This window comes from Leucoraja erinacea, unplaced genomic scaffold (assembly GCF_028641065.1).
Source record: "Leucoraja erinacea ecotype New England unplaced genomic scaffold, Leri_hhj_1 Leri_308S, whole genome shotgun sequence".
Taxonomy (NCBI): Eukaryota; Metazoa; Chordata; class Chondrichthyes; order Rajiformes; family Rajidae; genus Leucoraja; species Leucoraja erinaceus.
Window position 1 is genome coordinate 30,743 of NW_026576209.1, and position 13,198 is coordinate 43,940.

A 13,198-nucleotide genomic window follows, 5' to 3' on the forward strand; every position below is an offset into this window, starting at 1 on the left:
CGGTTCCTCGCTCCCCTCCATTGAGTCTGTCCACAAAGCAAGCGCTGTCTGCGGAGGGCGCTCAGCATCGCCAAGGACTGCTCTCACCCCCAACCATGGACTGTTTACCCTCCTACCATCCGGGAGGCGCTACAGGTCTCTCCGTTGCCGAACCAGCAGGTCGAGGAACAGCCTCTTTCCGGCGGCTGTCACTCTACTCAACAACGTACCTCGGTGACTGCCAATCACCACCCCCCCCCCCCCGGACACTTATTATTATTTATTCAAATCGTTTGCTATGTCGCTCTTCCAGGGAGATGCTAAATGCATTTCGTTGTCTCTGTACTGTACACTGACAATGACAATTCAAATTGAATCTGAATCTGAATCTGAATCCGAATCTAATGGACTGTTCGAACTACTTCCCTCCAGCAGACGTTACAAGGCCTTCTACGCCCGCACCTCCAGACTTCCCCAGAGCTATAGCGGCTCTGAACCGGCCCTGCTGAGTGCCCCCCAACCCCACGGACTGTCTCCCTCAGATGGTCACATCGTACAGACACATCTGCACTTTAGTCTGTTTGACTATGTCACTGTTGTAATGTTCTTTGTACAAACCATGTTCTCTGGGTTTCTAAACCTAAATTTTAGTAGTTACTTAACATAGAAACTAGGTGCAGGAGTAGAGGCCATTCGGCCCTTCGAGCCTGCACCTGCACCGCCATTCAATATGATCATGGCTGATCATCCAACTCAGTATCCCGTACCTGTCTTCTCTCCATACCCCCTGATCCCCTTAGCCACAAGGGCCACATCTAACTCCCTCTTAAATATAGCGAATGAACTGTGGCCTCGACTACCCTCTGCGGCAGAGTGTTCCAGAGATTCACCACTCTCTGTGTGAAAAAAGTTCTTCTCATCTCGGTTTTAAAGGATTTCCCCCTTATCCTTAAGCTGTGACCCCTTGCCCTGGACTTCCCCAACATCGGGAACAATCTTCCTGCATCTAGCCTGTCCAACCCATTAAGAATTTTGTAAGTTTCTATAAGATCCCCTCTCAATCTTCTGAATTCTAGAGAGTATAAACCAAGTCTATCCAGTCTTTCTTCACATGAAAGTCCTGACATCCCAGGAATCAGTCTGGTGAACCTTCTCTGTACTCCCTCTATGGCAAGAATGTCTTTCCTCAGATTAGGAGACCAAAACTGTACGCAATACTCCAGGTGTGGTCTCACCAAGACCCTGTACAACTGCAGTAGAACCTCCCTGCTCCTATACTCAAATCCTCTATGGCAAGAATGTCCTTCCTCAGATTAGGAGACCAAAACTGTACGCAATACTCCAGGTGTGGTCTCACCAAGACCCTGTACAACTGCAGTAGAACCTCCCTGCTCCTAGACTCAAATCCTCTTGCTATGAAGAATGTCTTTCCTCAGATTAGGAGACCAAAACTGTACGCAATACTCCAGGTGTGGTCTCACTAAGACCCTGTACAACTGCAGTAGAACCTCCCTGCTCCTATACTCAAATCCTTTTGCTATGAAGAATGTCTTTCCTCAGATTAGGAGACCAAAACTGTAAGATCCCCCCTCAATCTCCTAAATGGAAGGTGAAATAATGTTCAAGTCCCTTCCTAGGTTCTATGTTCCTTCCCATTGCCTATGTTTACCTGTTCTCTACTCCGATTGATCCTCTCTGCGGCAAGATCAACGCTACTCTTCTCTTCCTCCAGCTCCAGTTCCAGACGCTTTACTTTATCCTGTAAATAAACGGGATGAGAAGGGGAGTTACAACTGAGATTCCTGCAGGACTCAGCCTTGAGAACGGTGGTCAGGAGAGCGATGGCATGGACTAGGCCCACAGTCAAACTCAGTAGAAGAGCAGCCACCACCATCACCCTTTGTGTGAGACGGTCACCTCCCTTGGAAACATAGAAAACAGGTGCAGGTGGAGGCTATTCGGCCCTTCGAGCCAGCACCGGCATTCATTGTGATCATCCCCAATCAATAACCCGTCTCCCCACATCCCTCGACTCCACTAGCCCCTAGAGCTCTATCTAACTCTCTCTTAAATCCACCCAGTGATTTGGCCTCCACTGCCATCTGTGGCAGGGAATTCCACAAATTCACAACTCTCTGGGTGAAAAAGCTTTTTCTCACCTCAGTCTTAAATGGCCTCCCCTTTATTCTAAGAGTGTGTGTGTGTGTGTGTGTGTGTGTGTGTGTGTGTGTGTATGTGTGTGTGTGTGTGTGTGTGTGTGTGTGTGGCCCCTGGTTCTGGACTCGCCCAACATTGGGAACATTTTTTCCTGCATCTAGCTTGTCCAGTCCTTTTATAATTTTATATGTTTCTATAAGATCCCCCCTCACTCATCCTTCTAAACACCAGTGAATACAAGCCTAGTCTTTTCAATCTTTCCTCATATGACAGTCCCGCCATCCCAGGGATCAATCTCATGAACCATCCCAGGAATCAAATCTCGTATAGAAACATAGAAATTAGGTGCAGGAGTAGGCCATTCGGCCCTTCGAGCCTGCACCGCCATTTAATATGATCATGGCTGATCATCCAACACAGTATCCCGTACCTGCCTTCTCTCCATACCCCCTGATCCCCTTGGCCACAAGGGCCACATCTAACTCCCTCTTAAATATAGCCAATGAAGTGGCCTCAACTACCCTCTGTGGCAGAGAGTTCCAGAGATTCACCACTCTCTGTGTGAAAAAAGTTCTCCTCATCTCGGTTTTAAAGGATTTCCCCCTTATCCTTAAGCTGTGACCCCTTGCCCTGGACTTCCCCAACATCGGGAACAATCTTCCTGCATCTAGCCTGTCCAACCCCTTAAGAATTTTGTAAGTTTCTATAAGATCCCCCCTCAATCTCCTAAATTCTAGAGAGTATAAACCAAGTCTATCCAGTCTTTCTTCATAAGACAGTCCTGACATCCCAGGAATCAGTCTGGTGAACCTTCTCTGCACTCCCTCTACGGCAAGAATGTCCTTCCTCAGATTTGGAGACCAAAGCTGTACGCAATACTCCAGGTGTGGTCTCACCAAGACCCTGTACAACTGCAGTATAACCTCCCTGCTCCTATACTCAAATCCTTTTGCTATGAAAGCTAACATACCTTCCTCAGATTTGGAGACCAATGAACTGGCCTCGACTACCCTCTGTAACAAATCGAGCTGCCTGTCTTTGGACACGTCTTTGGACACCCCTCATCCTTCCAAGCTCCAATGAATATCAGGGCATTTTTCCCCCACACTGTATCTCTAAAGAGTCGCAAGCTGAAACGTCACCTGTGGATTCCCTCCAAAGAAGTTACCTGAGCCGCTTAAGTTACTCCAGCACTTTGCGTTTTACTTAAAAAAAAGCAGGCCGGTCCCCTTAATTCTAAGACTGTGTGGTTGTGGACTCGGCCAACATTGGGAACATAAGCAACTGACCTCGAGGACTTTGGCCAGCCGGGACTTGTCGTCTTGGGTCCTTTTCTTGGCATCCATTTCTCGTTCCAAGCTCTGCACTCTCTGCCCCAGCGCATCCTTGTCCAGAAGCGCATTCTCCTTCTCGCTGTTGCGCTGTTGCAGATCCTGCTTGATATGGCCAATCTGGAGGGTTACATTTAATGCCGTTCAATATGAGATGCAATTCACGTAGCAGGACAGACATATTGACAATTAAAATTGAATCTGAATCTTCCCACAAAGCTCGTCACAAGAAAAACAACCCAGCAAATAGACTTGGTCTTTTGTTTAAGAAGGAACTGTGCAGATGCTGGAGAATCGAAGGTTACACAAAAAAGCTGGAGAAACTCAGCGGGTGCAGCAGCATCTATGGAGCGAAGGAAATAGGCGACGTTTTGGGCCGAAACGTTGCCTATTTCCTTCGCTCCATAGATGCTGCTGCACCCGCTGAGTTTCTCCAGCACTTTTGTGTATGAATGTATGTATCCAGCAGGTATTGAGGCTGTGAGCTTTTAAGAAGGAACTGCAGATGCTGGAAAATCGAAGGTAGACAAAAGCGCTGGAGAAACTCAGCGGGTGCAGCAGCATCTATGGAGCGAAGGAAATAGGCGACGTTTTGGGCCGAAACGTTGCCTATTTCCTTCGCTCCATAGATGCTGCTGCACCCGCTGAGTTTCTCCAGCTTTTTTGTGCAAATAGACTTGGTCCTTCTGCAGTTGTTCAGGGCCCCCCATGAGACCACAGCCGCAAATCACTACAGAGAGTTTAAAAGGATATTGGGATGAGGATAGGTGATAGTGAGTGGGATATTTGTTATACTGATTGTATTGGGAAGGGTGATTATAGAGTGATGGATTGTAAATCTACCGAGATGAGAAGAACTTTTTTCACACAGAGAGTGGTGAATCTCTGGAACTCTCTGCCACAGAAGGTAGTTGAGGCCACACAGTTCATTGGCTATATTTAAGAGGGAGTTAGATGTGGCCCTTGTGGCTAAGGGGATCAGGGGGTATGGAGAGAAGGCAGGGATGGGATACGGAGTTGGATGATCACTCATCCTGATCATATTGAATGGCGGTACAGGCTTGAAGGGCCGAATGGCCTCTACTCCTGCACCTAATTTCTATGTTTCTATGTGGGTTTTCCCCTAAACACTAAAGACGTGCAGGTCTGTAGGTTAATTGGCTTCGGTAAAATTGTAAATTGTCTCTAGTGTGTGTAGGATAGTGTTACTGTACGGGGTGATCGCTGGTCGGCACGGACTCGGTGGGCCGAAGGGCCTGTTTCCGCGCTGTATCTCTAAACTAAAACTAAACCTACTAAATACATTTCAAGATTTTTAGATTCACAGCAATAGTATCTTACATTTCCACAAGATCACAACATCCATTTACTTACTTAGGAACACTTAGGAGGCTTGCTGTGAGTGAACAAGACAGAAAAATGTTATGATTAAGAAAGGGTTGCAGATGCTGGTAAAATCAAAAGGTAGACACAAAATGCTGGAGAAACTCAGCGGGTGAGGCAGCATCTGTGGAGAGAAGGAATTGGCGACGTTTCGGGTCGTGGCCCTTCTTCTGACTGATGCCAGGGGAGGGGACGGGACAAAGAAAGAATCTATGCCTGAGAGCCCCACCCATTTTTCCAACCTGTCCAAAAGTATTGAGTGATCAACAGTATCGAATGCAGCACTGAGGTCTAATAGCATTAATATTCCCAGAGTAAATACAAAACATGGGAAAGCAGGATTTAGTTGCTACAAATAGCAAATAGCTGGAATAAACTTCCTGAAGATTTACGACTTGCCCCAACTTTGACCACTTTTAAAACAAGACTGAAAACTTTGATGTTTTCTTTAGCTTTCAGCTAAATCTTAACTACATTGCACTTTTAACTTCTGCACTTTTCATAATGCATTTTTAATTTTGCTTTTCTTTTCTTTTAGTTCTATTTTATTATTTCATTTTATTGTATGACATGTTTTTATGTGAAGCACTGAGTCTGCCTCTTGTATGAAATGTGATGTATAAATAAAGTTGCCTTGCCTAGGCAGAGACAGTAAGACTCAAAGATCCTATAAGCGAGCAAGATAGATCCCTCGACGAAAAAGAGGGAGACAGATAGACCACTCCTAAATGCAATTGGCTGATGTGTAGTACGCAACAGAGTGGAACGTGGGCCTTTTTTTCCATCCATTTCAGTAACCCGACCCGACTAAACTCCCATGGTCATGGGCAGATTCGTGGGTCATTTTCGGCCCCATTTCAGTAACCGGCTTCCGTCTCCGCACCAAAGATCCCGTGGGATACTAGTGCAGAGACGGAAGCCGGTTACATAGAAACATAGAAATTAGGTGCAGGAGTAGAGGCCATTCGGCCCTTCGAGCCTGCACCATTCGCCATTCAATATGATCATGGCTGATCATCCAACTCAGTATCCCGTACCTGCCTTCTCTCCATACCCCCTGATCCCCTTGGCCACAAGGGCCACATCTAACTCCCTCTTAAATATAGCCAATGAACTGGCCTCAACTACCCTCTGTGGCAGAGAGTTCCAGAGATTCACCACTCTCTGTGTGAAAAAAGTTCTCCTCATCTCGGTTTTAAAGGATTTCCCCCTTTATCCTTAAGCTGTGACCCCTTGTCCTGGACTTCCCCAACATCGGGAACAATCTTCCTGCATCTAGCCTGTCCAACCCCTTAAGAATTTTGTAAGTTTCTATAAGATCCCCTCTCAATCTCCTAAATTCTAGAGAGTATAAACCAAGTCTATCCAGTCTTTCTTCATAAGACAGTCCTGACATCCCAGGAATTACGGAAACATCCTCGTCAAAATAAAAGTTACTTGGTAAAAACCTTCTCCTCATTTTCAGAATTTTAATTTATTAGCACAAACTGTTCCCACTGCGAGTCAGGTCGGGTTACTGAAATGGATGAAAAAAAGGCCCACGTTCTGCTCCGTTGCGTACTACAATGTCAGCCCATTGCGTTTAGCAGGAGTGGTCTATCTATAGCAGTGGTTCCCAACCTTTTTTTGGCCATGCCCCACCTAATCGCCTCTAAAATCCTGATGCCCCCTCCCCCATGTGGTGATATATAATTCTTATCATTTAAAAAGTGAACTCCGTTTCAGCTGAAGAACGATGGGGCGGTGATTATGTAACAACTACACAATAAAGACCTTTTTTTACCCCCAAAAAAATTATTTACTCAAAATAACATCTGAAACATAAACTACATATGGAAAATCCTAAATAATAAAAATTGAAAATTTGGACCCAGACCTCCTCAGTCGCGCTAAATTGCCCCCCTCAAAAATCAAATTGCCCCACGTTGGGAACCACTGATCTATAGGATCTTTGGTCGAGACCCTTATAACCATATAACAATTACAGCACGGAAACAGGCCATCTCGGCCCTACAAGTCCATGCCGAACAAATTTTTTTCCCCTTAGTCCCACCTGCCTGCACTCGTACCATAACCCTCCATTCCCTTCTCATCCATATGCCTATCCAATTTATTTTTAAATGATACCAATCAACCTGCCTCCACCACTTCCACTGGAAGCTCATTCCACACCGCCACCACTCTCTGCGTAAAGAAGTTCCCCCTCATATTACCCCTAAACTTCTGTCCCTTCTTCAGACTGATGTCAGGGTAAGACTAGCGGGAGAACTGGGACGGGGGAGGGGATGGAGAGAGAAAGCCAGGGCTTCGTGAAGTTGGAGGAGTCAATGTTGATAGGGGTGTCGGGGAATGTTGCCGACTGGCCTGCCTCAGACTGCAGGAGTACGCAGTGAAGCTCGGTGCAGCCAAGGCCAAGGCTCGGCGGGGGAAGACCACAGTCTAGGGTCTTTCCCCTGAAGACCCCCCTCAAAATAAGGGACGGGAAGCCACATGAACGGCAAGGGTTTGTGGTAAAATTGTGATTTGGGGAAACTGTATTGCCCCTGAGAATATCGGACAGAGTTTTGTCAGGATCATGTATTGGATATATTTATTTCTCGAATAAAGTCTATTTTGAAATTTAAAAAACCCACGCACCCAAGGTTTAAGAAGGAACTGCAGATGCTGGAAAATCGAAGTGGGTACAATTTACAATTTACAGAAGCCAATTAACCTACAAAGCTGCACGTCTTTGGCGAGTGGGGAGGAAACTGGAGAACCCGGAGAAGACCCCACGTGGCCACGGGGAGAACGTACAAACACCTGTAGCCAGGATCCAACTCGAGTCGAGCCTGCGTCTTTGTCACCCGGCCTGTAAGATGCCAACTTTACCGCTGTGCCACCGTGCCGCCCCGCATATTTAACCTGCTCTGTACATAGAAACATAGAAAATAGGTGCAGGAGTAGAGGCCATTCGGCCCTTCGAGCCTGCACCAGCACCGCCATTCAATATGATCATGGCTGATCATCAAGGTACAGTGAAAAACAATTTAGCTGCATGCTATCCTGTCAGCAAAAAAGATTATTCATGTTGGTAAACAAACTGCAGTGTACTAATACAGCCTAATGGTTTAGAAAGATAGAAAACCAGTGCAGGAGTAGAGGCCCTTCGAGCCAGCACCGCCATTCAATATGATCCTGGCTGATCATCCAACTCAGTATTCCATCCCTGCCTTCTCTCCATACCCCCTGATCCCCTTAGCCACAAGGGCCACATCTAACTCCCTCTTAAATATAGCCAATGAACTGTGGCCTCAACTACCCTCTGCGGCAGAGAGTTCCAGAGATTCACCACTCTCTGTGTGTGAAAAAAGTTCTCCTCATCTCGGTTTTAAAGGATTTCCCCCTTATCCTTAAGCTGTGACCCCTTGTCCTGGACTTCCCCAACATCGGGAACAATCTTCCTGCATCTAGCCTGTCCAACCCCTTAAGAATTTTGTAAGTTTCTATAAGATCCCCTCTCAATCTTCTATGTATTGCATGTATTGGGTATATTTATTTCTCGAATAAAGTCTATTTTGAAATTTAAAAAAACCCAAGCACCCAAGGTTTAAGAAGGAACTGCAGATGCTGGAAAATTGGAGGTGGAGAAAAACCCTGGAGGAACTCAGCGGGTGAGGCTGCATCTATGGAGCGAAGGAAATAGGCGACGTTTCGGGTCGAGACCGAAGGGTCTCGACCCGAAACGTCGCCCATTTCCTTCGCTCCATAGATGCTGCCTCACCCGCTGAGTTTCTCCGCGGAGTTTGTCTACCAAGCAAAACGTTACGGTCTATGCTGACTCTGCCATCTAGGGGCAGTAGTTGACTACTACCATAACAGCGCATTCTCAGACACAATCTCCCTTCAATTTTCCTGCATCTGCAGTTCCTTCTTAAAAAAAAAAAAAAAAAAGTTGGACTGTAAACAACTGCGTCGTACCAGACTGATTCCTGTGATGTCAGGACTGTCTTATGAAGAAAGACTGGATAGACTTGGTTTATACTCTCTAGAATTTAGGAGATTGAGAGGGGATCTTGTAGAAACTTACAAAATTCTTAAGGGGTTGGACAGGCTAGATGCAGGAAGATTGCTCCCGATGTCGGGGAAGTCCAGGACAAGGGGTCACAGCTTAAGGATAAGGGGGAAATCCTTTAAAACCGAGATGAGGAGAACTTTTTTCACACACAGAGAGTGGTGAATCTCTGGAACTCTCTGCCGCAGAGGGTAGTTGAGGCCACACAGTTCATTGGCTATATTTAAGAGGGAGTTAGATGTGGCCCTTGTGGCTAAGGGGATCAGGGGGTATGGAGAGAAGGTAGGGATGGGATACTGAGTTGGATGATCAGCCAGGATCATATTGAATGGCGGTGCAGGCTCGAAGGGCCTCTACTCCTGCACTGGTTTTCTATGTTTCTAAACCATTAGGCTGTATTAGTACACTGCAGTTTGTTTACCAACATGAATAATCTTTTTTGCTGACAGGATAGCATGCAGCTAAATTGTTTTTCACTGTACCTTGATGATCAGCCATGATCATATTGAATGGCGGTGCTGGTGCAGGCTCGAAGGGCCGAATGGCCTCTACTCCTGCACCTATTTTCTATGTTTCTATGTACAGAGCAGGTTAAATATGCGGGGCGGCACGGTGGCACAGCGGTAAAGTTGCCATCTTACAGGCCAGGTGACAAAGACTCAGGCTCGACTCGAGTTGGATCCTGGCTACAGGCGTTTGTACGTTCTCCCCGTGGCCACGTGGGGTCTTCTCCAGGTTCTCCAGTTTCCTCCCACTCGCCAAAGACGTGCAGCTTTGTAGGTTAATTGGCTTCTGTAAATTGTGAATTATACCCACTGCGTAGGTTAGAAGCAGTGTACGGGGTGATGGCTAGATGGTGCAGATTCAATGGGGCCCCGTTTCCCCGTTGTATCTCCAAACTAAACCACAAATTTTAAATGAGATCCATTTCAGGGCATCGAGGAGACTTGTACCTCAGTTTAGCGCAGGAACAGGCCCTTAGGCCCACTGGTTCCCCACCTAGTTTAGAGATACAGCGCGGAAACAGGCCCTTAGGCCCACTGGTTCTCCACCTAGTTTAGAGATACAGCGCGGGAACAGGCCCTTAGGCCCACTGGTTCCCCACCTAGTTTAGAGATACAGCACGGAAACAGGCCCTTAGGCCCGCGCCGACCAGCGATTCCCGCTCACTAACACTATCCTACACACACTAGGGACGATATTCATTTAACATTTTACCAAGCCAATTAGGAGGCAGTCATACCCCCATCCATATAGAAACATAGAAACATAGAAATAGGTGCAGGAGTAGAGGCCATTCGGCCCTTCGAGCCTGCACCGCCATTTAATATGATCATGGCTGATCATCCAACTCAGTATCCCGTACCTGCCTTCTCTCCATACCCTCTGATCCCCTTGGCCACAAGGGCCACATCTAACTCCCTCTTAGATATAGCCAACGAACTGGCCTCAACTACCCTCTGCGGCAGAGAGTTCCAGAGATTCACCACTCTCTGTGTGAAAAAAGTTCTCCTCATCTCGGTTTTAAAGGATTTCCCCCTTATCCTTAAGCTGTGACCCCTTGTCCTGGACTTCCCCAACATCGGGAACAATCTTCCTGCATCTAGCCTGTCCAACCCCTTAAGAATTTTGTAAGTTTCTATAAGATCCCCTCTCAATCTCCTAAATTCTAGAGAGTATAAACCAAGTCTATCCAGTCTTTTCTTTCTTCATAAGACAGTCCTGACATCCCAGGAATCAGTCTGGTGAACCTTCTCTCTGCACTCCCTCTATGGCAATAATGTCCTTCCTCAGATTTGGAGACCAAAACTGTACGCAATACTCCAGGTGTGGTCTCACCAAGACCCTGTACAACTGCAGTAGAACCTCCCTGCTCCTATACTCAAATCCTTTTGCTATGAAAGCCAACATGCCATTCGCTTTCTTTACTGCCTGCTGCACCTGCATGCCTACCTTCAATGTCTGGTGTACCATGACACCCAGGTCTCGCTGCATCTCCCCCTTTCCCAATCGGCCACCGTTTAGATAATAATATAAACGGGACTGAGGTGGAGCGCGTCTCCAGCTAGTCCCCGACCTCGGGTGGACTATGAGGGAGAGAACTGGATATTTTTAGTGCCTTCCCTCATAGTGAATTCTGCTGTGGGGGGACGTTTCATGTTGATTTCTATAGTGTACTGTTCTGTGTCTTTTTTTCTTTTTCTCTTTTTTGTTTTGTATGGAGTTATTGACATTTGATCTGTTCAATTAATTTAATCAATCTCTGTAAAGCACTTTGGTTCAAATATTGGTTTTGTTGAAAAGTGTTATATACATAAACATTATTATTATTATTATTATTATTATAAATTCCTCGGGGTACATATCTCGGAGGATTTGTCCTGGTCCCTCAACACCTCCAAGCTGATCAAAAAGACACAGCAGCGCCTTTACTTCCCGAGGAGGCTCAAGAAAGCCCACCTGTCCCCCCCCGGATCCTGACCAACATATCCCGCTGCACCATCGGGAGCAGCCTGACCACCTGCTTCACGGGATGGTACAGCAGTTGCACTGCTGCGGACAGGAAGGCACTACAACGGGTGGTGAAAACCGCGCAGCACATCACCGGTGCCCCGCTCCCTGCCATGGATGCCCTCCACCGAAAACGGTGTCTGAGACGGGCTGGGAAGATCATCAAAGACCCCTCACACCCCAACCATGGACTGTTTGCCCTCCTCCCATCAGGGAGGCGATACAGGAGCCTCGGGTCACGTACTAGTAGGATGAGGAACAGCTTCTACAATAACACAATCACACTGCTGAACTCGGAGTCCCGCCGATAGATTTTTCTGTTCCCTCCGTCCCCATTGTTTAATTATTCTGTATCTTCTCTCTTTCTATTTATTAATTTTTTTAAATTTCTTTATGTACAACTACTACGGACTGACGCAAAACTGCATTTCGTTGTACTCATACTTGTATTTGTGCGATGGCATTAAAGTTGAATTGAATTGAATCGAATTGAATTACGTCTTTGGAGTGTGGGAGGAAACGGAAGACCTCGGGGAAAACCCACGCACGTCACGGGGAGAACGTGCAAACTCCGTACAGACAGCAAAGAAACATAGAAATTAGGTGCAGGAGTAGGCCATTCGGCCCTTCGAGCCTGCACCGCCATTCAATATGATCACGGCTGATCATCCAACTCAGTATCCCGTACCTGCCTTCTCTCCATACCCCCTGATCCCCTTAGCCACATCTAACTCCCTCCTAAATATAGCCAATGAACTGGCCTCAACTACCCTCTGTGGCAGAGAGTTCCAGAGATTCACCACTCTCTGTGTGAAAAAAGTTCTTCTCATCTCGGTTTTAAAGGATTTCCCCCTTATCCTTAAGCTGTGATCCCTTGTCCTGGACTTCCCCAACATCGGGAACAATCTTCCTGCATCTAGCCTGTCCAACCCCTTAAGAATTTTGTAAGTTTCTATAAGATCCCCTCTCAATCTCCTAAATTCTAGAGAGTATAAACCAAGTCTATCCAGTCTTTCTTCATAAGACATTCCTGACATCCCTGGCATCCGGACCTATATGGAAGAGTAAAAGATGGGGAGAAGGCAGGAGAATGGGGTTGAGAGAGGGAAAGATAGATTGAATGGCAGGGTAGACTTGATGGGCCAAATGGCCTAATTCCGCTCCTATGAACTTGTGGCTTGCACCTCTTCTTGTAGTCTCTTGACGGTCATGTTTGCCTTTTCCAGCTCCAGGGTTTTCTCCTTTCCTTGTCGCTGGTGTTCCAGCAACTCGCGACGGGACTTATCCCGATGATCCTCCAGCTGGGATTGCAGAGAAACTACCGAGCTTCCCGACTGCTCGGTGATGGCCTCCACCTGTGAAGAACCAAAGCGGAGCACAGGTTAGGAAAGATTTATAGAAACATAGAAAATAGGTGCAGGAGTAGGCCATACGGCCCTTCCGAGCCTCTTCCGAACCTCGACCATTGAAAAGACTCGAAGTTTGGCAAAAGAATAAATCAGGGAAGGTAGTACATCCATGGATAACAATGGAAATCAGGGATAGTATCAAAGCGAAGGATTATGCGTACAAATTAGCCAGAAAAAGCAGCATACCGGAGGACTGGGAGAAATTCAAAGACCTGCAGAGGAGGACATAGGGCTTAATTAGGAAAGGAAAAAACAACAAAATATTTTTTCACATAGAGAGTGGTGAATCTCTGGAACTCTCTGCCACAGAGGGTAGTTGAGGCCAGTTCATTGGCTATATTTAAGAGGGAGATAGATGTGGCCCTTGTGGCTAA

At 46.6% G+C, this 13,198-nt stretch overlaps 1 protein-coding gene across 2 annotated transcripts in view; it reads right to left on the reverse strand.

The window, feature by feature from the left end:
* The window catches only part of cgnb (cingulin b), an 88,399-nt gene that overhangs the window by 13,530 nt on the left and 61,671 nt on the right, over positions 1-13,198 (reverse strand). For both annotated transcript variants that reach the window (XM_055630288.1, XM_055630289.1), the window contains exons 15-17: positions 12,600-12,770; positions 3,426-3,587; positions 1,649-1,738 (exon numbers count right to left, since the gene is read on the reverse strand). In XM_055630288.1, the coding sequence (XP_055486263.1) occupies positions 1,649-1,738; positions 3,426-3,587; positions 12,600-12,770 (423 nt within the window). The remainder of the gene's footprint in view (positions 1-1,648; positions 1,739-3,425; positions 3,588-12,599; positions 12,771-13,198) is intronic.